Below are 25,986 nucleotides of genomic sequence, written 5' to 3'. Positions count from 1 at the left end.
CAACTTAATGGAACATGGAGAAGGATGCCCGATTGCTATTGCTGAACCAGAACCTTGCTGACTTGTCAGTGGATTTGCCCACTGGGCACAAACACCTACCATGGGGCTACACATTGTGTTCAAAACTGGTGCACAATCTTGTTTCTTGATCACTTAAGTACAGTGGAAAAATATTTGACATCACTGCCTGATAAAAATGGCCTTGGAATCACTGCAATATTATAGAAATAGGACACTTAATGGTGTATTCAAAGTAAGGAGCCAATTTTAGGTTTGAGGAACCGGGGCATAACACAGCAAGTGGGATGATTTGGTTTATAGACCGGTATTTCCACTTGTTCAACTTTGCTAAAATGGTTTGCAAAAATATATTTAAATATACCTGCCTACTCCAACTTTTCACCGTTTTCTCCTATGAATAGGCCTTAGATCAGCTGTTCCTAACTGTTGCTGTCCAGGTGCGTTGGGACCACAACCTCCTGACCGCCCCCATCACCTTGATGGGGTGGAGGCGGGTCCAGCACAACTTGGGGGAAGCTGCCCCATAGCCCTGAGCGGCAGCTGTGCAGGATGGGTTCTATCTCTGGTGCAGCACATGCTTCCGATGCAAAGAGCTCCGAGTTTAAACCCTGGTAGAGCCTGGAAACCTGGAGCCTGGCTAGCGGGGTCAATGTCGTGGGCTTAACTTCGTATAAAAAGCACCGTTTCCTGCAACCAAGCGCCCTCCAGTTGTGTTGGACCGCAACTCTCATCATCCCCGACCAAGAGTGGCGTGGTGGGAGTTCAATGCAGCCGGGAGGTGCCAAAGTAAAAGAAAGGTAGGCGAGGAGGAACAAGCCCTGGCTACTTGTACCTCGTTGACCTTGGTCGTAGCGCAGCAAAGTCCGCACAAGAATGCGTTTCACCTACTGCAGGCCGGCAGCCTTTTTCCAACCGGCGGCCTCACCACCGCAGGACAAAAAAGTCCCATTAACCACTGGCTCGGGGAAGACTTGAGCGGCGCAACACTCTCCGCCGCCTCAACCGCAGAACGCGGATACTTCTCTATCCTCCCTCCGCCTCCTGTATCCAAGCGACAAGAGTAAGCAAGAAAAGCTTCATTGGTTGTTATAGGCAGCTATGTAAAACAAACTCGGCGGCGGCCAATCATTTTCTTGAGGGGCAGGGAGAACGAGTGATAGCGATGGCTTTTCTTTTTTTAGTAAGAGGAAGCAGCCTCCAATCCGCTGCTTCCGACGTTTCACGTGATCACACCTCAGCCCAATCAGGAGTCCTTGCTCTCCGATTCAAAAAATTTTCTCCGAAGGCGTTATGTGTGGTGTCTTTCGGTATCCGTGGAAACGGGCTTGGTGAGTGTTGCTTTTTCCTGGCGACCGATGGAGCCTCGACTTGTAGGACCTGGGCCCTACCGAGCAACCCGACTGGTAAGAGGGACCGTGTCTGCATTCTGGGGGCTCAAGCTTTTCTAGAAGTTTTAATGATCTGTGGTCTCATGCAGGAAGGGGTCTTCCGTATCCTTGTCTTTCCAACCATTTTTGCTGGGAATTTAACCTAAGACCTTGTGCATTGCAAAGCACATTCTCTGCTGATGCTGTTGTCCCTTCTATGCAATTGGATGTTCAAATCTCCCAGAATTGGGGCACTAGCTGAGTTGACAGGTAACCTGGTAGTGTCTCTCCAGATATTTTGAACTACAGACCTTATCAGCCTTGATCATTGACCACAGTGGCTTGAACTGTTGCAAAGTACAGCCAAAACCATGTGGAAGACGGCTGTGGAGAAGTTTGAGCCAGAGGTTGGACTCAGGATACCTGAATTTTGAAACTGAAAGCTAGTTAATTGTGGATAGGTGTCCACCACCACCAAAAATAAATTACATTTTTTGCTCACACATACATTTATATACTTGGAGTGTCCCTGTCTTCAAAAGTAAGTATGTGAATGCGATGGCTGCACTGCTCTATACATATGGAAAATAAATCAGTGTTACCCTCTGTAAAAGAACAACACAAACTTCTTACAAATAGAAAAGTACACTAAGGAATAAGTTTGAAATGCAGTCTTTCTAATTAACACGCAGAAGAACAGTTTGTTGTTAATATGGGATAATATTTTTAAGGATAGAAAAGGGCACTTGAAAGTTGAACAGAACAGTTCCTGGTACCAATCCTGAACCCTTTCTCAATTTAAAATAGTTTTTGCTAGGTACCCTTCACGCACCTTTTATTTCTACTTAATCTTTTCTTAAAAAGAGAAAACCATGAGACTCAACAAGTCTGTAAAATCACAAAATACCAAGGGTTGTCCTAAAAGAATCAGTTATTGCATTGTGGTGGAAAATAATCCAGGAAGGTGGGGCATTGATATTGGCCCTGAAATTCCAAAATCTGGGTGCAGGCACTGACAAGGCCCTCTCTGCTACCAGTGGATCTTGCAACTGCAATTGAAACATTATTGCCTCTATTGATGACCCTATCAGAAAAGGTTCTTCCGGGCCTACTGGAGTAGTTGCTGGAGTAGCCTACTGGAGTAGTTGCAGGCTGAAATATAAATTGCTAGTTTCTACTTTTGGGGGTGAATTCTTGTGATTAACTTTTGTGGAAAAGGGAAAAAAAAGCTTCTGTGTCCAGGACAAAACCTCCAAGCATGAGAACACTTAATTTTCCTGATTTAGATTTATGTTTCTTCACGTGCTCACCTGCCCCTGCTGTCCTACTTGGAAGATGCTGGCAAACAAGCACACATTTGTACTTGCACTAAGGTTTTTATACTGCTTCTGATTTCATCTCAGTGGAATGAGACCGTTGAGCTCTTTCGGGATGGAATGCCCATACGGAAGCATCGTTGTCACTTCAAAAGCTATGAGCGCTGCTTCACAGCTTCGGAGGCAATAGACTGGTTGCACAGACTACTAAGGCACAATCAGAACTTTAGCCCAGAGGTTACCCGTGCTCAAACAATCCAGCTCCTTAAAAAGTTTCTGAAGAATCATGTCATTGAAGATATCAAAGGAAGATGGGGCAAAGAAGATTTTGAGGACAATGGCCACTTATATAGGTAAGCAATATACGTAAGATTAATAAATGGATTAGGGCTGAAATTGAATAAAGATCATATACATTAGCCATTAAAACTATTGAATATCTTGAAAGACTTATGAATAAGTGCAACTTGTAGAACTGAACTATTGGCATGATAAATGGAAGTATAGTTTCCTGGTGATAGAGCTTTTCTTTGTTTTTGTTTTTAATTGGCTTTAATTGGCACCATTTAACTGAAGCCATTGAGGATTGATTTTCTTCATGCAATCCCTATGTTTTTATCAGTGTGCTGTGGCACCTTTATAAGTGCCTGTTCTGTTTTTAATTCAGCTCAGCTTACATCAGAATCTTGTTCATGCCTAATGTTGGTAATTAGGAGCAATCCCATAGCCTCCCAACATTGTCTTGGAGAACATAAGATTATTCAAAATCCTGTGACCTTGGAGTTGGGACTCCAAAGGCCAAGCTCCTGCCCCACCTCGCTCACAGTCAGTGTGGAAAGAATTGTACCAGTTCCCCATTTCCCAGGTTGCAGCTGGGACTTGGAGAGATTGGAAAGCAGCATGGTGGAGACTGGGGGGGCGGGGGTGAAGGTGGCTAGGACTATTTATGCCAATTCCTGTTGGTGCTCCACTTCTTCTCTGGTGGTTTATCCTGATGTCTGAAAATGGCTGCTTAGATAAAATGCATAAGATAAAAAAATGTTATTCTGGACATTAGATACATATAACCCTCCAAGTTCAGAGGTTTAGATACACTGGAGGCATGAAACTCTCCCCTCGATTAAACAAAGCACTTCTGAAAATGGAAACATTTATGAAATTAAAAGTATAGTAGTACATATCACTGCCAGAGGCTTGTTTTATCCATGCTTACCTATCAAAATGACTGTGGTTTGCTACTTCATATTCTGAATTGATGACTATTCTTGATAGCCTCAGATCTATGCTATAGTGATGCTTTCTGAATAGCGGCTGTCTAACTGGAGTCTGGTAAAAAAACTGAGCATGTTTTGAAAATGGTTATTTTCCTCTATTAAGCTATTTTTAATGGGAGGATTTTGGTTGGGAATGAGGATAAAGTTGTTGTGATGAATGCATGCAGTTTATTTTATTTCGGACACCACACTCATATTCTATCTTCTGTGCTTTTCATATCCCTACCATTGTACCTTCATTATTTTTGGAAGTTACTGACCAGGTTCAGGTAACACAATAACCCACACTCAAGAGTTGGGTGTGAATGAGTATTGAATTATGGATTGTTGTTGAACCATGGTGTTGTCAGAATCCAAACATCTGGAAAGCACTACAGTGAAAAAGGCTGGCTATTCACTGAATTGCTATTCAGTGTAAATAAGTTAATTCTACGTCTTCACAGTTCACATTAGTATAAGCTTGATCTTGGGATTTATTTCCTCGCCAGCGTTTTCCATTTGTAGTGCTTTCCAGATGTTTGGATGTTGATTCTGATCAGCCCCCATCAATGGCCAAGAGTGCTGGGAGCTGTAAGTCAAAATAATTCGAGATCACCAGTGTAGAGAACGCTTCCTTAGGCCTTACTGTAAAAATCAAGTTCAGTTCATTATTTTTGTTTCTTTGCACAAATACACAATTTGAGTCCACCTGTGTATAACAGGCAGACCTGATGCTCTTCAGATGATTTGGATTGTGTCTCTCATCAACCCTAGCCTGCATAGCCAGTGTTCAGGGATTGTGGGAACTGTAGTCCAAGGCTTCTGGAAGACACCAGACTGCTTACCTCTAATTAAGAACATGTTGAATAAGCAAACGTAAGAGATAAAACATGTTATCTCTCATCCATGTTGATGCTTGAACATAAAATGTTAAAAGGCATGCAAGTGTAAAAGCCACGTAAGTCTTATTAAGTATGCTGCAGTATGAGTCTAATCCATGGTGTTCAGTCCCAGATAAAATTTGGACCTGTGGTTTTTGAGTTTCACATGTTTATAACTTTCAACTTCTTATCTATGCATGGACACCCAGAGTGCCTGCTAGGTATGGAGAAAAGTCATCCTCTCATTTCTGCCATGCATAGGAAACTTTTCTTGTATTGTTCAGTTGTTATGCATAGGCAGTAAACTGCCACCTAGGCAATGATCTGGTGCTTGCAAGATGTGTTAGACTCCAACGGCATCAGTCTTTGCCAGCATAGCCAATAGTCATGTATGCTGGAAGCTGGATCCCAAAACACCTGGAGGGTATCAGCTTGGGAAACACTGTGCTATCTCTTTTTTGTTATCAAAAATGGCAAGGTTTGAATGCCATGAGTAGTTTTGAATATGTACACAGCAGATGTACAGTACAAGGCGGGGTTCAGGAATCTGGTACCAGTTGCATATATACTCAGGGACATTACAGGGCACATTCTACCCTGAGCACTCCTAAATCAGCACCAGCTCTATAATATGTAGGGCTGATTCTTAATTACTTAAAATACTAAGCATAACATGCTTCCTCTTAAATGGAAAATAGAATATCTTGCAAAGACCTCTAAACCCAAACCTAGTTTTTACATTTGCTGTGAAAGGAACAATGTGCCCAGACTCGAGATGGCTAGAAAATTCCTACATCTGGACCGCTTTACATTGAGCTCTAAGTTTACATTACATTTGCATTACATATTATTAATGTCAGACTCTTCTTGAGGTGGGAAGCAAAAGAGGACTCACTGCTCCTGCCTTGTCATCTTCGTACACCAGGATTTTTAAATGTTTCAAGCATTCGTAAGATTATACTGTGTGGCGCAATCTTGTTTTTGTTGCTTGAAATTCTTCAATGCAGTTTTGATTTTATGTGTCATAATTTATGTGTCATAAGAATCAGCTATTGGGGAAGATTTCAAATAAAACTCAGTAATCAGGAAATACCAACCACTATTGAGTCCATAAACAGCAGAGCACTACTTGTGAAGTATTTTGGGGCTGGGGGAGGAAATTTGACTTGGATACTAAGTTTCCATTCTATTAATGCCAAACTTTTGCCTAACCAACTTCCCAGACAACCTGGGTTGACATTTACTTGTTCAGGCAACTTGGCTGAGAAGCTCAAGACAACAAAGTAGAATGAGAAATAATGGCGTAGAACAGCCTTCGTCAAGCATGTGCTTGCCAGTCCCAGCTCCTGCCCCAGTGGTCAGGACTTTTAGGAGTTGTAGTTTAAAATATCTGGAGGGTACCATATTAGGGAAGGTGAAGTAGAAGACACCCAAACTGGAACACCTTAACTAACCAGTTAAGTAGTTAATTAGTAGACTAACAAGAACAGATAGAATATAACATTATACTCAAATGAATGCTTAAAATTATTTCCCAGGATTTAAAGAAAAATTAAAACATGACCTTATTGCAAGAATAGGCATATATGTGTATACAACAGGGGTGCAGAATCCCTTTCAGTTCAAGGACCAAAGTCTATTTTGCAGAAGCCAAAGCCCAGAGTGGGCAGAGCTGAAAGCTGAAGGGAGTGGAACCAAAATGTGAATTTACTGTAGCTGCAAGTTCTTGTTTCCAGTAACTTAGAAGAATTATTTTAATATGGGGCAAAATATGCACAAAAGCCTGAAAACCACAACATGGGGCAAGGGGATGAATGAGAAGAAAGTCATAGCCATCAGGGTAACCCTAATACATGATTGCAACTGCTTTTCCTGCAAAGGAGCCTCCAATGTTGCAAAAACAGATTCTGATTCAGACAAGGTGGAAGGCTTCAAATCTGTTGCTGAAATAACAGGGCCAGTAGGCCCAGAGATAAAGCAAGAAGTCACTGAGCATTGGACTGTTTGCAATACTATGGGAAAATTTAGTGAGTGTGTTGATGTGAAGTGGGGGATGGACCCAATACCCGGAGTCTCACGGTACAATGCCAGGTTAAGAGGGCTGACGAGTTGAAAATGGTCAGATGGTCTAAGCCATGGATCCTCAGACTATGGCCCGGGGCCGGATCTGGCCTACCATGCCCATTTGGACCTGTTGCACGCGTGCCCAGCACCCACTTTGTCCCATGCGCGGGGAGGCACCGGCCCGCGTGCACCGCCGGCACCACCTTTCCGGCCCGCGCCCAGCACCAGCAGCTTTCAACTGGCCCTCTGGTGGAAAAGTTTGAGGACCCCTGCTCTAAGCCATTGGACCTGAAGCCCAAGGATATGACTTGCAGACATGGTTTATTTATTTCAGTTTGAAAAGGAAATACCAACCTATTAAGCCACCTTTTTCTAATGGCTCTATTCTAACTTTACATGTTCCTCTTGATAATGTTTTCTGCAGTTCTCTTCATGTGTACTTTAAAGAAGCCAAGCTGGTCAGCTTTAACATAGTAAAGCCTTTTTGCTGTCCTGGTATGTTTGGAAAAAGCAGAGAGGAGTATGGCCAGGACAACTGGATGTGGACACCAGTCCTGAGGCTCTATACCTCTTCTGTGGAAGATCCCTTTTAGTAAAATCAAACGTTTTCTTCCTGACGGAGAAATAACCAGAATGTCAAAGAGCATGACTGGCTAGTTCCAGCTCATCATAAGAAACTAGATACTGGATCAGTAATGATGGGAAAAGAGAAGGTTTTCTACGTGCAACGGGGGTAAAGAACTTGCAGCCCCTGGAATGACCATCACCTGTCATCCGTAACTATAGGCTGTACTGGCAAGGGTGGATGTGAATTGTAGCCCAATAGCATTTGGAAGGCCACATGTTTCCTCAGTCCAGACTTATAGGAACTTCCTCATGAAACTGATCCAGGAGGAAACCCTGCTATACGGCATTAGTTAGGCAGTGTGAGAGAAAGGTCAGTGTGTGCTATTGTCTTCCCAGGAAGGCAGAAATATTGCATTCTGGGTGGAACCAAAGGTCAAATGTATGTGCCTATTGTGCGATGCAATTCCTCACTTCCCTGCTTTCTAAGGCAAGTTGTTGTTGTTAGTTGCAAAGTCGTGACCCCATGGACAACATTCCTCCAGGCCTTCCTGTCCTCCACCATCCCCCAGAGTCCACCTAAGCTCACACCGACTGCTTCAGAGACTCCATCTAGCCACCTCATTCTCTGCCGTCCCCTTCTTCTTTTGCCATCACTTGTTCCCAGCATTAGGCTCTTCTCCAGGGAGTCCTTCCTTCTCATTAGGTGGCCAAAGTATTTGAGTTTTATCTTCACTATCTGGCCTTCTAAAGAGCAGTCAGGGTTGATCTCCCCTAAGACTGACCGGTTTGATCACCTTGCGGTCCAAGGGACTCGCAGGAGTCTCCTCCAGCACCACAATTCAAAGGCCTCAATCCTTCGGCGCTTAGCCTTCCTTATGGTGCAGCTTTCACAGCCATACATTGCAACTGGGAAAACCATAGCCTTGATTATACGCACTTTTGTTGGCAGGGTGATGTCTCTGCTTTTTAGTATGCTGTCTAGATTTGCCATAGCATTCCTCTCCAGGAACAAGCGTCTTTTAATTTCTTGGCTGCAGTCCCTGTCTGCAGTGATCTTGGAGCCTAGGAAAATAAAATCTGTCACTACCTCCTTTTCTTTCCCTATCTATTTGCCAGGAAGTGAGAGGACTGGATGCCATGATCTTAGTTTTCTTAAGGTTGAGTTTCAAGCCAACTTTTGCACTCTCCTCCTTCACCCACATCAAGAAGCTCTTTAGTTCCTCTTCACTTTCTGCCATTAGAGTGGTATCATCTGCATATCTGAGGTTCTTGATATTCTCCCAGCAATCTTAATTTCAACTGGTGATTCATCTAGTCCCACCTTTCTCATGATGTGCTCTGCGTATAAGTTAAATAGGCAGGGCAACAGTATACAGCCTTGCCGAACTCCTTTCTCAATTTTGAACCAATCAGTGGTTCCGTGTCCAGTTCTCACTGTTGCTTCTTGACCCGCATATAGGTTTCTCAAGAGTCAAATAAGATGGTCTGGTACTCCCATCTCTTTAAGAACTTGCCACAATTTGTTATGATCCACACAATCAAAGGCTTTAGCATAGTCAATGAAGCAGAAGTAGATGTTTTTCTGGAACTCCCTAGCTTTCTCCATGTTCCAGTGTATGTTGGCCATTTGCTCTCTAGTTCCTCTCCCTCTTTGAAATCCTGCCTGTACTTCTGGTAGTTCTCGGTCCACATACTGCTGGAGCCTAGCTTGTAGGATTTTGAGCATAACTTTGCTAGCATGTGAAATGAGTGCAATGGTGCGGTAGTTTGAACATTCTTTGTCATTGCCCTTCTTTGGGATGGGAATGTAAACTGACCTTTTGCAATCCTGCGGCCACTGTTGAGTTTCCCAAATTTGCTGGCATATTGAGTGTAGCACTTTTACTGCATCATCTTTTAAGATTTTGAATAGCTCAGCTGGAATACTGTCACCTCCACTAGCTTTGTTGTTGCTCAAACTTCCTAAGGCCCATTTGACTTCACATTCCAGGATGTCTGGCTCGAGGTCAGTGACCACCCCATCATGGTTATCAAGGACGTTAAGCTCTTTCTTCTATAGTTCTTCTGTGTAATCTTGCCACCTCTTCTTAATCTCTTCTGCCTCTGTTAGGTCCCTTCCATTTTGGTCCTTTATCATGCCCATCTTTGCATGAAACGATCCCTTCAGTTTTCCAATTTTCTGGAAGAGATTTCTGGTCCTCCCTGTTCTATTGTTTTCTTCTATTTCTTTGCACTGTTCATTTAAGAAGGCATTCTTATCTCTTCTAGCTATTCTCTGGAATTCTGCATTCAATTGTTTGTATCTTTCTTTTTCCCTTGCCTTTTGCTTCCCTTCTTTCCTCAGCTATTTGTAAAGCTTCCTCAGACAGCCATTTTGCTTTCTTGCATTTCTTTTTCTTTGGGATGGTTTTAGTTGCTACCTCTTGTACAATGTTGTGAACCTCCATCCATAGTTCTTCAGGCACTCTGTCGATCAGATCTAATTCCTTAAATTTATTTGTCACCTCTACTGTATATTCATCAGGGATATGAGTTAGGTCATACCTGAGTGGCCTAGTGCTTTTCCCTACTTTCTTCAACTTTTAAGCCTAAATTTTGCAACCAGAAGCTCATGATCTGAGCCACAATCGGCTCCTGGTCTAGTTTTTACTGACTGTGTAGAGCTTCTCCATCTTTGGCTGCGGAGTACATAGTCATTCTGATTTCTGTGTTGACCGTCTGGTGATGTCCATGTGTAGAGTCATCTCTTGGGTTGTTGGAAAAGAGTGTTTGCTATGACCATCGTATTCTCTTGACAAAATTCTACCAGCCTGTGCCCTGCTTCATTTTGTACTCCAAGGCCAAACTTCCCTGTTATTCCAGTTATCTTTTGGCTTCCTACTTTAGCATTCCAATCCCCCATGATGATGAAGACATCATTTTTTGGTGTTAATTCTAGAAGGTGTTGTAGGCCTTCATAGACCCGGTCAACTTCAGCCTCTTCCGCACCAGTGGTTGGGGCATAGACCTGGACTACTGTGATGTTGAATGGTTTGCCTTGGATTTGAACTGAGATCATTCTGTCATTTTGGAGATTGTATCCGAGTACTGCTTTTCCTACTCTTTTATTGACTATGAAGGCTACTCCATTTCTTCTGAGGGATTCTTGCCCGCAGTAGTATACCTGATGGTAATCTGAATTAAATTCACCCATTCCTGTACATTTTAGTTCACTGATTCCTAAGATGTCGATGTTCAGTCTTGTCTTCTCTTGTTTGACCACATCCAGCTTGCCTTGATTCATGGATCTTGCATTCCAGGTTCCTATGGAGTATAGATCTTTGCAGCATTGGCCTTTACTTTCACCCCCAGATACATCTGCAACTGAGTGTCCTTTCGGCTTTGACCCAGTCGCTTCATTCTTTCTGACGCTACTAGTACTAGCCCTCTGCTCTTCCCCAGTAGCATATTGGACACCTTCCGACCTGAGGGGCTCATCTTCCGGCATCATATCTTTTTGCCTTTTGGCACTGTCCATGGGGATTTCATGGCAAAGATACTGGAGTGGGTTGCCATTTCCTTCTCCAGTGGATCACATTTTGTCATGATCTCTGAGCTCTCTGCTATGACCTGTCTGTCTTGGGTGTCCCTGCGCGGCATAGCTCATAGCTTCATTGAACTATGCAAGCCCCTTCGCCATGACAAGGCAGTGATCTAGGAAGGAGTCTAAGGCAAGTGTATATCATTAAACAGCTTTTTTAATGGCAAAAATGGATGGGGCTTAAAATTAATGTGAACTATAGGAAGGATAAATTTCTAGCTTCCAACTGTGAAAGAAAAAAATACCAAGGGATATTCAGAATTTACCATTGGTTGGTATTAGCTATTCTGTAGCCTGACATCAGTTACTCAGTTTTTATGAACAAACCACCATTTTATGAACATATGAAGCTTATAGAATGAACAGTTTGCTTGAAAATTGCTTGCATTGAATTAAAATTGTAGTTTTCAAGGTCCACTGAAACTTTTTATTGCTATTCGTTTTTAGGGACCTTAAATATATTTGGAACCCCCTCTGGTGGACCATTGTATTATAGCACAATGTGGCTCTGCAGCCCCACCATAATACTGTATATACCACATACGCGTAAAAGGTGACTCGTGTATAAGACAAGGTCGATATTTTGGGCTTTTTGTTGGTACTTGTCATTTGTGGGCACATAAGACAACCCCCACGTTTTGTTTTGCTATTTTCAGTTTCAGGGGGCTCTTATACACCAGACTATACAGGTATTTGTCAACTGGAAGCTTCTAGTGAGCTCGTGTTACCGTATTCTAGCTAATAGTCATGGTCCCTCTCCAACTGGGAGGCCAGCAGCAGCCCACAAGGAGGCTAGCTGGCTGGGGTGGGTTGGGGAAGACAGCTGTGCCAGTGTCGTGGACAGGGATGGTGTGGGGGGGGCAGGTGAGAGGGAGGAGTCCTGTGCGGTAATTATGCAATGCAGGATGAACTCCTCAAGTACTAGTAAAAAGTTTTTTTAATGATTATTAATAAAAATGATCTTGTAAATACATTTGTTTTACTATATATCCTTTTTAAAAACAATGAATTTAATATAATGACATTTTTTTCACCTGACGTATAAGGCAACAACCCTCCCCTCCCCTCCCCCATTTTTGCTTCATTATATCTGGTTTCAGGGGTCATTTCGTACACTGGTATATACAGTAATTTCATTTGGGATCTTTTTGATGCCTGCTCAAATGGTATAGACTTCTGCCAAATATATTGGGGAAATGTTTCATGCAGCAGTTAGTGATGAATGAAACCAAAATACCATCTTAGTTATTTTAAAAATAATTATTTTCGTTTGTTTCTGGCACAAATGAGAACTGGGGCTGTGAGTACACAAGATGTAGGGTCAAGTCCTAACTGTCTGTCTAATTAGCTGGTGTAGTTAAGAGCATTGGCATAGCAATCAGGGAGTGCTCACACCAAAGACAGGTACAAGCTAAGAGTTCATTTGTACTGATTCAGGTTTTTAAAGAGATTAGGACAATAAGAAGGGCAACAGATGCGTTTGCAGAATGAATCAACAGTTCTGAGTTCATCGGTGTAAAAGAGTCACAGAGAGGACTGGGAAGCACTGCTTAGCAGCCAAGCAACTTTCCTTTTCTCCTGCCTTTTTGTGTATAATCCTGCATCCCTGGGTGGTTCAGTAGTGGTGATGCTTTCAGTGTGTTAGAAACCTGAACTAATTTGTTCTGTTTTATGTTTCAGGCTGCTTAGCCAGGGCACTGTCTCTTTATGCTTCGGTAAAGCACAGGTTGGAAACCTCCAGCCGGGAAGTCAAATCATGCCTTCTTGGGGTTCTGTGTAGTCCTGCGGGCTTCTCCAGATGACCATATCATTTTCCACAGCCACTGATTATTGTGTGGTTTCCTGGTGTTTCTTCAATTTGGTCCTAACTCCAAATGTTTGAAATGTCTCCTAAGGCTTAGGTACTTGCAAGATGAGGTTTAAACTATGTTATGCTCATCCAGTTCTTTTCCATTTGAACATGTCCCATGAGAGCTCCTCCAAAACTTCATTCAGCTCTTGGGATGAAAGTGGTTCAGGGCCCCATCATAAAGTTTGTCAGATGTTTTTCATTTGGTGGGTTTAGCTTTCTTTATTCAGCCATGTTTGCTTTTCAGATCTGCTTTCTCACAGATAGAAACTGTTCGTTAGAAAAATAGTAGCTTCTGTCTTTTTGCCCATCCCCTTTCCTTAAGTGGACAATACTCCTTGTCATTTGACTCCATCGACCTTCTTAGCATCTTGATGGAACAGTAGAAATTTATTCTGTTTGTTCAGTGAGGATTAACACCTTGTTCCGAGTTAACAAGGCCAATGTTTAAACATCTTGTGTGTGCATGCATGCACAGCAAACAACTGGATTGCAGCAGGAAAATACAAATATGTAAATAATTTTTTCATGGTATTCACAAGCTGGACTTCATGATGGGTTTAAAGTGTTCTTTTTAATTTTAGATTTCCTCCTTTTTCACCGCTAAAACCATATCCTAAACGATCTCCTTACCGAAAAGAAATTATTAAATTTCCAAACTGGAATGATCTTGAAAGAGATAGTTTCCAAGAACGCATCCTAGTGAAACCTATTACTTTGGTAAGATTTCTACCCATACAAAATTGATTTGATGTTGAAGATGTACATTACAATACAGGCAGTCCCCAACTTGAAAATGCCTGAGTCACAAACAATCCATATTTATGAGGGAACTGTCATAAGGCCTATTAAATTTTAAAAGTTACTGTGGAAAATCATCATCACCATAAAAGGGGGGAAGCAAAAGGGGAGAGAGGGAAGCCTCCAAAATACGACTTCCTGCCCTGCCCTGCCCTGCCCATCCAGAGAGGAAAATCTCCCGCATTTCCTTACTGCAACTAGTGAGTGTGGAGGGGAGACATCTAGAGATATTCACAGTTTTGCCACTTTCACAGGGGTTCTGTGCCCCAGCCCCTGCGAATGAGGAGGGTCAACTATATGATCCGACTTACATACAAATTTGGCTTAAATTTGACTTCATAAGCCAGGGTCTTCCTGTATGTCACTATGCTCTCTTCCTTACTTAGAAATGTACCTAGAGAAAGAATAATTGATTATTACATGACTTTTCTCTTATTGTTTTGAACTGGACTTCATTACAACTGATTTTTTTAAATTCAAGTCTGTTTCTTTATTAAACGAAAATGACAAACTAAGCATTGTTGGGATTTTTTTTCTTCTGTAGAATTCAGAAATGTGGTTCAAACGTCACAGTATTGCAATTGGAGAAGTGCCTACCTGCAAACTTGTACATCGCCAGCAATTAACAGAGGCAAATTTAGAAGCGATATGGAGATCCATGACACTGTCCCGGTAAGCACCTTGTATGTTCTCTTCTCTTTCAGAGTCAGTTACTACAGTAAGTATTTTTTTAAATCCCAGCGCAGAAGTAAGAAAATACAAATTTGACAATTAACAAATGTATAACCTAATGCTGTTTTCTCTTCACAACCTGCCTGTTGAATCCTGCTACTGGCCTGCAATTCCAATCTTTCTAAATCCTGTGATGTTTGCAATCAACCTTATTGCTTCTGTTCTACCCATAATACACTTATTATGCTATGGTTTGAAAATGAACACCATTCATTCATTCATTCATTCATTCATTCATTCATTCATTCATTCATTGCAACCTTGGACTTTTTAAATGGAAAGGCAGGAAGGAATGCTAAGAAATAATTTTTGCCAGTTAACATTGCATGAAAACATAACCATGGAAAGCTGTGTGAAGTATTTATGCTGGAAGGGAAGAGTTGCATTATCCTCCCTCTGCACATTAGTTTTCCTGCTTAGACTGCACCCATGTGGTTTGGTTTCAAGTCTGAGATGCAGTCTCTATGCCTGCAAATGGTGTGTTTGGTTTTTAGAACTGAGTTACTGCCTTTTCTCATTAGTGTATAGTAGAAAATCATTTTCAATTGCACTAAAATTTGGTATTTCAGTAGAAGTATGAACTATTTAGTTGTAATGTGTGATTCCTCTCCAACTAACTGTTGCTAGTCTGACAAGTCTGTATCTCTGTGTCTTTATACAGCTTGCAAAAAGCTTTAGGCTTGGATTCACTGACTGACCTACTGGATGCTAAACTTGTCAATCCAAAGCATATAATTCAGAATGTATATAATGTCAATAAGCAAGGTGTTGTCATTTTGGAAGATAAATCAAGTAAGTGGAGTCAGTTGTTCAATTTGTAGTTCACATTTGGAAACATGTGCTTGCTTTTCCAGTCATTCAGTAGGGGTAAGATTCTGGGGCAGAACTAATTTAAGCAGGGATGGATAGATTATGGCATTAGGTTGAAACACAGTGATCTTTTTGGGATCACTGTGTGTGAGGGAGAGGGAATGTGGTTGGTGATCTTTGAATAAGTATCACATGTGGTCTTCCTGGTCAAAAAGGTTGTATACCACAGTTTAGACATTTGGCAAGAGCAACCAATCACTGCCCTGGCAACTGCTTGGGTGGGAAGGAAAAGAAACAGAGTCTGGGTTCAGACTACACCACAACCCACCGTGGTTGGTGGTAATTTTATCTGAACCAGGAGCATTTTCCCCGAGGTAGCTTGTTCATTTGCAAACAAGCAGCACAGAGATCCTATGGCTAGTTGTAGGAATGTCCTTGCCTATGCTGGACTGCTGTGCCATCTGAGCCTGAGACCAGTTCTATCATGGGTTGCCATGATTGCCTATAGAACCACTCAGGAAGAGCAGTTAAAAAAAAAATCACATGTTGCCCACTTGTCACAGTCTTGCCAGTGGCTGTCCTTCCTCTGATGCCAACATGAGTTTTTGGATGGACTATTGTTCATTTCCTTTCCCCTTTTGTTTTGTGTTTTGCTGCCTCCATTTTTATTAGTGATGCCAGGGGCAAGTCAAAGATTGAGTGCAGCAAAATAGAGGGGGAGCATATCTGTGATTTGCCCGTTTAACATGTTGAGCAGACACTTCTCAGTATCCTCCACCTTTTTGACCATTGTCCAGTGCCCCCCTACTTCAATATAGGGACTCTTCTCCACTTTTAGTAGCTCCTTTTCAGAGCAGTTACTGTGGTTCCCTAACATTTTTTTTCTTTTTACATTACTGGGAATATTTACACAATTTTTTGGACTGGGAAATAAATTGAAAGGGACATGTAGGCAAATTTAATGGCTAGGAAGTAAATGAAGGTAAAATATGCAATAATAGAGCAGAGAGAGGGGGGTGGTGAGCCCACCCAGTTTTGGTTCTGGTCTTGGCCCACCGACTCCCCAGAGTTTCTGACAGATTATCTCTGGAGGAATGTGGACCTTGATCCAAAAAAAAGGTTTCCTAGTCCTTATCAAAATTTATAACATGGTTCAGATGTGGTGACAACCCATGGGTTGTTTAACTTGTTCAATGTTAGAGTCATGTTAGAACAAACAACTGTGCTGTTTGCCACTCACCACTTCCCACCTGACTTCTCAGACGATACAGGATGAATGCCCCATTCCTAGGTAGTTGGCAATGGCCAAATCCAGAATTCTGGACTGTTGAACAAAGCCCAGCAATAAACTTTGATCAGCAGCAGGAAAGTCTGTCTCTTCTTTCTTCCTTGCTTTTCCTGTCTCCATTTGGATGTCTAAACACTCTTAAGAGCCGTGTTCTAGGTCGAAAAATCCCTGGGAAATGTTTTCGCCATCAGAGTAGCCGTGTTAGTCTGTCGCAGCAAAAGCAGCAGACAGTCTTACTGCATCAGATGCATAAAGTGCTAATCTCAAATTGTAGTGGGGTGTGGGGAGGGCAGGATATATAAACGGGTGGCAGGAGGAACTGAACTGCACAAAGTACAAACTGTGATGATTAGCTTAGTGAATCCTAGTCAGACTTGTACATCCCAAGAGTGAGCCAAAAGTGCTGATTGGCATAATCCTGATGACAGAAAAAAGTTGTCTCATATTGGGGTAGGGATCCACAAGTTCCTACTCCAAACTTCTGCACCCCATGATTAACTCTTTTTATTATGAGAATTGGAAGCACAGAGCAACTCATCTTCAGAGTACCTTCCCAAAGGGGAAGTATATCACTTCTTGGCTTGAAGATTGCATTTATCTGGCACTGACTCTTTCTGGGTATGTTCCATTGTACAGTGCACTAATGGAAGTCACAGGAGCAGAATTTATGCAGTTCCATGTCTGTTTTTTAATCATGGGTCACATGTTTCCCTTACATGGAGAACATTTCTGTAGAAAAACATCACATGTTCATTTACCATGTCCTATTTGCAGGCTATATTTGCATTTCCTTTTCCCTGGTTACATCCATTGGAAAGGCTGTCTGTGCTGCACAAATGAAACAAACTTGCCAGGGTACATGAAGTTGTTTTTCATTGCTGCTGTTGTCCATCTATGCCATGTATGAAGTGGACCTTACTTGAGAAAGGATCACACTGTGCAAAGGTGCACAGTGAATATTTGTGGCTATGTAATTTGGTTTATAGCTTAAGACTGAGGCAGAAAGTTTACTGTACATGTTTCTGACAGAAGTTATTAAGGGGTCAATGTTTTCACAAAAGCAAGCCTATGACTCCCAGGCCTTTTTCTGTCTAAATCATGGGTCCGCAAACTACGGCCCACGGGCTGGATCCGGCCCACCATGCCCATTTATCTGGCCCGCCATAGAGGTCTTGGACTCATGGCGAAGCAGCGGCTTGCTCATGTGGAGATTGTTTTAGACTCGCTTGGAGAAAAGGATCTCCTTGCGAGCAAGCAGGTGCCTCGCCGTGTGTGTGCCTAGCAGCAGCTTGCAAGCAAGGAGATCGTTTTGGACTTGCTCGGAGAAGGTGATCTCCACTTGCGCTCACCCCGGCCTTGCCAAGCACCCACCACCCTGCCCCGCGCCCGCCACTAGCACCGCCTTGGTGGCCCACGCCCATCGCCGGCACCATTCAACTGGCCCCCTGTTGAAAAAGTTTGAGGACCCCTGGTCTAAATAGACATAGGACTGCATGTCGGTTGATGGGCTGCTCAGAAAGGGCAGCAAAAGATCCTGTGCTACTCACTTTTCACAGTCCCTCCTTCCTCTGATGCAGTAACTCCTCTGTGGTGTGATTTCTGGCATGAAAACACACATCTGCTTTGTGTTGGCATGCTAATATATTTGACCATTGTTTTGAAAATTCTCATCTATATTAAATGCAGAGGATCTTCCACACTGGGTGCTGTCGGCAATGAAATGTCTGGCAAATTGTAAGTATTGGTTTTATTTCAGCAAGGTAAAGAATATGCTTTCTGTTTTGAGAAGGATTTTGACTAGGCCAGATCTGTAATCTGCCTCATTCAATATTATCTTCTGTTGTATGAAAACGATTACAGTGGTTCTTCCCACCCCCCAACTCCACCACCTGCTCAATAACATTTTCCTATTCCTACCACCTCTGCTGAACACCAGCAAAGTCCAAGCAGCTGTGTGCTCCAAAGGATCCAGATGTCCAGAACTGACAGTGGGATGAGGTAACTCAACAACTTATGACCACTCTGGCACTCTACTCTTTCCCAATCCTCAGGCAGGACTTTGCTCCAGAGTCTGGCTTCCTCCTCCCAAGTAGGATTTATGTTGCCAGACTTCCCCCAGCTCTGCTTGGACCTTCTGCCATCTCTGGTCCTGCAAAGGATCTTAATGTCAGGGTGTACATTAAGATCCTCAGGCCCAGGGGCCAAATCTAACCCTCCCAACCCAGTCCCCTGGGGTTACCCAGAAGGCCCCACCACTTTCCCTCCACCACTGGTAGCTTCCTGGCTTTTCTCCAATTCTTTTCCTTATTCTGAAAGGTTCATATGTCTCTCCTAATGCTTAGTTATTGGTAATGAGTTCTTTAAGGTACAATATCTTGCCATTGTATTTATTGGATGTTTATTACTATGTAAGTTGTCTAGAGATGTTTTGTATTGGACAGGTTAGAAATATCCTAATAAATAAATAAATGTGCAGATTTGTTTGCATTTGCTCCTACCCCTACTGCACTGTGCCCCTGAGAACACCCCCAAAACTGAATTTTACCCTTGGGCAGAAAGAAATTCAGTATTTCAAGAGAGTGAGAGAAGCTGAGGTGCATTGGTTGCTCCAAAGTTATTCATTCATTTCATTCATTTATTGCATTTATATACTGCCCCAATAGCAGTTTTGTTGTGAGTTGTGAAGTCGTGTCCAACCCATTGCGACCCCATGGACAACATTCCTCCAGGCCTTCCTGTCCTCCATCATCCTCCGGAGTCCATTTAAGCTCACACTGACTGCTTCAGTAACTCCATCTAGCTAGTTTACAAACATTAATACGAACAATAAAATGGCAATTTTCAGGGTTTTTGTCTTCAGAACAGGCGTTTTCTCTTCTGAGATTTTGTCCAGGATCTGGGTTAGGCCTACCAATACAGTCTTTTCCCATGCCTGGGTCCTGGAACTTGGAACATGGTTGGCATGGGAAGGAACCTAATCTCAAGTGACCCCATCAGTCTACTAAACTACACCGGAGGAAGCCAAATGAAACCTCCTTAAGACCCTTGCTAAAATTGTAGAAGGATTTTTCTTTTAGATTATCCACAACTCTTTTTAAAGGATACCAGAAGACCCATTTAAGTTCTTGCTGGACTTTTCAGCAGTATACCAACCTTGTAGGATCTCTCAATTTGCTCTGACAGCTTTGCTATTTCCTAAGCCAAAGGTGAGTGGCACAAGTGCCGCAAAGAAGGGCCAGTCCTCCCATTCTGTAGCTCCACATGCTGTGCAGCATCACGAGTTGTTCCAGGAAGATGCTTACTGCAATTTGATTGATTTTTGGATTGGGAAGGATGTGGAAAGTCCCTAGGGGTTTTTGGGTTTGACACATCATGCTGAGGAGTTTGGGGTTAGAGAATTGAAGGACCAGAAAACATTGTTTGAAAGACAGGGAAAAACCAAGTTCTTTTGAATGGTTTTGTGGCTCAGTTGCTGCAGATTCTTTATATCACTGGATAAACAAAGGTGTTATATTTTTAAAATATTATATTTTAATTGATGTTTTGTGAGCCGCCCCGAGGCTTCGGCGAATGGGGTGGCATAGAAATTTTCTAAATAAATAAATCCCCACCGCCACTGGAAGTCATCTTAGATCCCTGTATTGGCTGTTTTATTACATTGTATTGGCTGCTTTATCCAATTCATCCACTTGACTTCCAGCATTTCTGGTATGGTAGTGGGGCTCACCACTTGCTCAATAGGAACCAGCGCTTCTGACAGGAGTGCAAGGAACAAGCAAAATCATTCATTTTGGGAATGCAAAGGGAACAGGAGAGCATCCTTCTGCAGATTGATCTGCCTGGACCTGGACACGAGTGTTTGTTTCCCCTCATTGCAGTTGTGCTAGCAGCAGGTTGCACTAGTACACAGGCAGTCTTGCATACTGCCCATTCCTCAGCAGTCATCCAGTTCAGTTACTCTTTCACCATGGCGGCAGCACCAAACAGGCATGTGAAAGCAACTGGATTAAAATCTTGATTGGTAACTGGGCCAAATTGACCACCACTGATCTGCCCCTTCCACCAGAGTATGCTCAGTGGCCCTCCGTATCCTTCAGGGAAAGAGATGTGGAGGAGGTGGCACCTGTGCAAGCCAGACATGCTGCCAGGGCATGGAATTGCACTGTTGACCAACTGTTGATCACTGTTGCCCTTCACTCACGTTTCATAGTGGTCCTCCAGGAATACTTGTGGTTGCTCATGCCCCATCACTGGAATTATTTATGTATGGGGATAGGAGCCAAGAAAAACTATTCTTCAAGGACACTTCTGGAGAGATAATTCTCTGCACATATTCAACAGTGTTCCTGCTGAATGAGAGATTGGTACCTCGGGTACACCTGTACATTTGACCACCTTGCTCATCTAGGAAGTTCAGAACTGTAAGAAAATCTGGACTTCTGGAGAGTACAAACTAAGGGAAGCTATTAACCTCACTTGTCAAATATTTTCTTTGATTTTTATATGGTGCAAGTTAACTCCTACCGTGACATTGGCTAGAAACATAGTAATATTTCTGCAACCAGCACAAGCTAAACAGGAATTCATCCTTCTTGTTTCCCCTCTATTCATGCCCCCCACTCCTATTTCATTAGGGCCCAGGTGTCCTGATTTGAGACAGCCAACTTACTCTGGGTTTGAAAGAGACGTCTTCCGAACCATAGTAGATTACTATGGCCATATGAAGGAGCCTCTTCTCACTTTCCAGTTCTTTGATGTCTTTGTCAGTGTACTAGGTAAGTTATCCTGCAGTATAGCTTCTGGGGGAGTCAGACATGTTGTATTTGTTGTTAAACTTGGAAGAGGTCCTTATACCTCTTTCAGCATTAGAGGCTGTCACATCTAGATCGTAATATCTGGAGTATTACTGTGGTGTCTGAATAGGCTATCGGAAAAGGGGCAGGGGTAAATATCCTTTCTCTTTGTGTTCTTCATGCAGCCCAGCTCAGCAGAGGGTTTCCTCCTTAGGACAGTAAGTCCATAAAATTATAAGTCAGTAAAATTATATATGTGAGATTTCAGGAAACTATGCATTCAGAGGAACGCCATTAGCTACTTTCTTCATTGGTAGGCTCTTGAATAAGCAATGTTCATATCCTATGTTGAGCTCCACATTAAATTAAATCAAAACACAGTTCATAAGTTTCATACTGTTTTAGCTTTATTTCATGTATGGCTTATATCCCTCTTTTCCTTCCTGGGAGAAACCCAAACCCATAATGAAACAAAACATAGCAGCTATATCCATGTGCTCTAAAAAGTGCTCTAAATTCATCATGTGAGTAGGAACAAGTAATGTGGACTTGTCCTCCCTTCTGTGTTATGTCGCATCATAACCTTGCCTACAGGCGTCCACACAAACAATGTGAACATCTGCAGCAAAAAGGCCTTGGCTTATACAGCTGTGAATGCAAAGGCCTTCCCATTGCAGCTGCTTGTGTCATATGCTTACAGATGAGGTGACAATGTGACATAATTTAACTAGGACTGCAGCTTGACAGGGAACATCCAGCATCCCATAAGCCTTTCAGAAAGAAAGACCAGAACATTCTGCTTAGGTCAAATGAGAGTCAAGGGGTGCCAGACTTCAGTTTGCACTTAATTAGTTAGCCATGGCAGCCTTCCCCAACATGGTACCTTCCAGGTGTTTTCAGCTACAACACTCAGCATGCCTAACTGTTGGTCATGCACCCTGATTCAGGTAAGAGTTTACATCCAAGAAATTTGAAGAGCGCCAAGTTATTACATTACAGTTCTTTACCGTCCATAGCCAAATAGCAGTTCCCAATGTGTAAGTCACCCATCCAGATTTCAACCAGACCTGACTTTACTTAGCTTCAAAGATTAGGCAGGATCAGGCACTTCATGCTATACTGAAGTTCAGGAAGGCTGATAATACAGAGGCAATCTCAGCAGTTACATTTTGCTTACAAATATGGGGTGTTCTGCCCTTGCACTACTGAAGAAGGCAGCAGTGGGCTGAAAAGGGGATTTCTTAACTGGATAAACTCAATCAAACTAATTATGGGTATTTGCTTGTTTATTTGTTAATGAAAGTTGTATTTTAGTTATTGTCTGTGGTAAATGAGAGTATCTCCAATATTTATGGTTTATTCCCTTATTTTAGATATTTTAGTTTTGCAGTTTGTAATGACCTAGGGCAACAAGCAGTAAACCTTTTGATTGATTGGTTTGTTTTGCTGAATGTCTGTTAGAAAGGAGTTTGACTGTAAAGCTAAGTAATATCAGTAGCATGGAATGTTCAATAGTACTTAAATTAGCATCTTTAAAAAACCATGTTATAAAAAGACCTTCCAAATACTATGTGGATACTGCCAAAGAGAATTTCTTTGGTATGTTATTATGCTTACTTTCCACATGAACACCGTTGAAGTACATATCAATCTTATTTCTTCCTCTAACAATGCTGGGCTTAGAGAAGATGTAATGCTACTGAGTTATAACCATAATTATGAAATAACCAGGCTGTCCTCTTTCTTCTCATCCTTTTCTTCCTTCTTATTGGCACAAAAGTGCTTGTACACTAACTGGTTAATGGTAACTGGAGTTCCTATAACAATAAGAAGGATTTGGGCTGATTTGCACAGCATAGTTCAAAAGGAGATCTGAGTTTCTACTGACCATAAAGAGTGTAGGTGCACATGTAAAGTGGCCAAGCATAGTTAGGACAGACAAGGGAATTGTAAGACATGTATGTGTAAACTTTTAGCTGGTTTCCAGACTCAGTCTTTGGAGAGAGATTGACTGCATCATATGCTCTTGGCTGCTTTCTCTTCTTCAGGCAGTTTGTTGCAATTCTGTTAAAGCACAACAGAGCTTGACTTTGGCTCAAGTCTGGCAAGCTTTTATTGATTGACACCTTAATGACCTTCATTCAGGCAGTCTGCTGTGTGTGCTGGTTCCATGTGCCCAGTCGTTCCAGCACAATAGCTATGTGTATGACCAGCCCAGATATGCCAGATCATTACTGTTTTACAGGGGTTCGGTGAAAGTAAAACCAAACATCTCACGTGTCACTGTTTTAAACTTTTTTGGGGGTGCGGGAGAAGAATAGCATGGAATATTTATTTGGATGTTTGAATAACACTGGAGCATAGCTTCTCCCATAGTGATTCACAAAATAAAATCCTGAAACCATAAACTATAAAAGAAAATTAACAACAGTAACATAGAACATTCAAAATGGGTACAAAAATGTTTTCATGGTAAAAAGTCAGCCTACATTCAATTAAAAGCACCCTGGAATGGCCGTGTCTTTAAGGGCCATTTAAAACCAATCAGGCAGGGAGCCACAAGCCTCTGGGCAGGATTAGGCATTTTGGATCCTTTTATTTTCATAGCATATATAAAATGTCTATCTCTTCCTTGCTTGCATATCTATACATCAAGCTGGCATGTCCTGCCATCTTTGCTAAGCTGGAAAAGCACAGACCTGCAGCTGCGTGGGTGGTCACATGTGGAAGTAGAGCAGGGGGTTGGACTCAGTGGCCTTGTAGCCCCCTTCCAACTCTACCACTCTTCAACTATTTGGTACGATTCTATTCTAAGTCAGTATGGAAGGACTGTGATCATTTCAGGATCCTGTTGAATACATTTAATGAATGAGGCTCATTTTTCCTCAAGTTATTCAAGGTGATAATCTTCTTCATTGCTATCATTTATTACTTGGTGAGCACAACAAACTATGCTGTGATTATTTTCAAGGCAGATTAGCAGACAAACCTAGAGTCTTTCAGGAGATTGTGGCAGCTAATTACAAGTCTCCACAGTTGCTTTTCTTGTAGATCTTTTTCCTTCCTTCACAACTTTATGCTCATCCAGTGCTGACACATAGTCCTCTGCTTATGTTTTGACTCAGGTCTCCTACAGAATGAGAAGCTGGCCATCGAAGCACTGCAGATCTGCTGTCTGTTGCTTCCGCCAGCAAATCGACGGAAACTTCAGTTGCTGATGACTATGATGGCCAGGATTAGCTCAAATAAGGAACTGCCACCTCTCTCTGACACAGTTGCAACAAGAGCACTGGTGTGTTTCTGCCAGAAATAGGAAGGACTTGTTGAAATCATTTTGGAATTGCTTTGGAGAAGGCTGTTCTTCATTACAAAATGAATTACAGTATTTTTAAATATTAATACTAAATTTCATTAAAAAACATTGTTTGGAAGTTGCCCCCAACCCCTGCATAAGTAGAATTTAAATCCATGGGCAGCCACTTGGAATTTGATAATATACCTGTTAATTTCCTTGGTAAAGCAGGCATTGTTCCTCCCACCCCAACCATTTAGCCTCTCTCTTTTTCACTTCCTGCTGTGCAGCATATTTGGAAGCCTGTTTCCTACAGAGACAAAAGGAGTTTAAGCAAAGGTAGAAAGTCACTTGAACCATTCAGGCTCAACCAGGGAATCTGGTTGTGTCTTGGTAACCCTACCTGAATTGGTCTGTGTCTTGTTCAGTTGGTTAGAAGGGCGACTAGTAACTGTACTGGAAGCAATTCTTCAGCAGCATCCAAATGACCTGCCAGCTTTATGGGGCAAAAATCTTGTGGGCCACACTAACGAGGCCTATTAATGCTCTAAATGATATGATCTTAAAAACCTGATAGTCCAACAGAGAGGAAGAAATCTTGACAAATAGAGGCCAATTTCAACTTGACTTGGTGGTCTAACCCTCAGGTCCTCAGTGCAAGATCCATAATGCAGAATGCATCTTCAACATCATTATGTAAGAAATGATGGTGGTGATAATGGAAATCTGTTCTGATAAAGGATCTTACTATTTTTCTTTCTGTTTCAGATGGTTCAAACCTTTTCTCGCTTTATTCTTTGTTCCAAAGATGAAGTGGACCTGAATGAGCTACTGGCTGCTAAACTGGTGTCATTCTTGATGGACAATTATCATGAGATCTTAAAAATTCCTTCTACCCTGAAAGCTGCAATAGAGGATCACATATCACATCTTCAAAGGGTCCAGGTGAGGGTGCCAGGATAAATGTTTTGTCCTTCCCCAACATAATTCTTCTACTCTCTCCTTGCAGCCAAAGTAATTCTTCTTGCACAAGAAATAAGCAGACCAGTAGTTTAATGTTGGGTCTTAAATTAGATAACCACAACCTTAAATTAAATATAAGCTTAAATAAACTGTTAGAATTGTAGTAGTAGGGATTAAAGTAGTGAAAACACTTTCTGTTTCAAGGCTATGCCCATTCAAGGCTAATGTATGAATCTGTTGAGAGTCAAGTTGAAATTGGCCTCAGATTTTCAGGATTTCTTCTCTGCAGAACTATTAGGCTTTTAAAGAAGTTGCTGGACTAGGCAGGGTGGGCTGGGAGAGAAGATAGGAATTGCTTAAGACTGAATCAAAATTGCTCTAAAACAAGGTTTTCATCCCCAGTTTTTGA

General features: G+C 42.1%; 1 protein-coding gene across 2 annotated transcripts in view; it reads left to right on the top strand.

The window, feature by feature from the left end:
• Positions 1-1,376: 1,376 nt before the first annotated feature.
• Positions 1,377-25,986, top strand: part of DEPDC1B (DEP domain containing 1B) — a 28,627-nt gene continuing 4,017 nt past the window's right edge. For both annotated transcript variants that reach the window (XM_044446554.1, XM_044446553.1), the window contains exons 1-9: positions 1,377-1,424; positions 2,792-3,057; positions 13,483-13,618; positions 14,244-14,371; positions 15,093-15,223; positions 18,216-18,263; positions 21,164-21,304; positions 24,448-24,614; positions 25,383-25,559. In XM_044446554.1, coding sequence (XP_044302489.1) covers positions 1,377-1,424; positions 2,792-3,057; positions 13,483-13,618; positions 14,244-14,371; positions 15,093-15,223; positions 18,216-18,263; positions 21,164-21,304; positions 24,448-24,614; positions 25,383-25,559 — 1,242 coding nt within the window. The remainder of the gene's footprint in view (positions 1,425-2,791; positions 3,058-13,482; positions 13,619-14,243; positions 14,372-15,092; positions 15,224-18,215; positions 18,264-21,163; positions 21,305-24,447; positions 24,615-25,382; positions 25,560-25,986) is intronic.

This window comes from Varanus komodoensis, unplaced genomic scaffold, assembly GCF_004798865.1.
Source record: "Varanus komodoensis strain SLA01 unplaced genomic scaffold, ASM479886v1 scaffold5, whole genome shotgun sequence".
NCBI classification, from domain to species: domain Eukaryota; kingdom Metazoa; phylum Chordata; class Lepidosauria; order Squamata; family Varanidae; genus Varanus; species Varanus komodoensis.
Note: the sequence above shows the minus strand (reverse complement) of the source record. Positions and strands in the feature narration are given on the sequence as shown.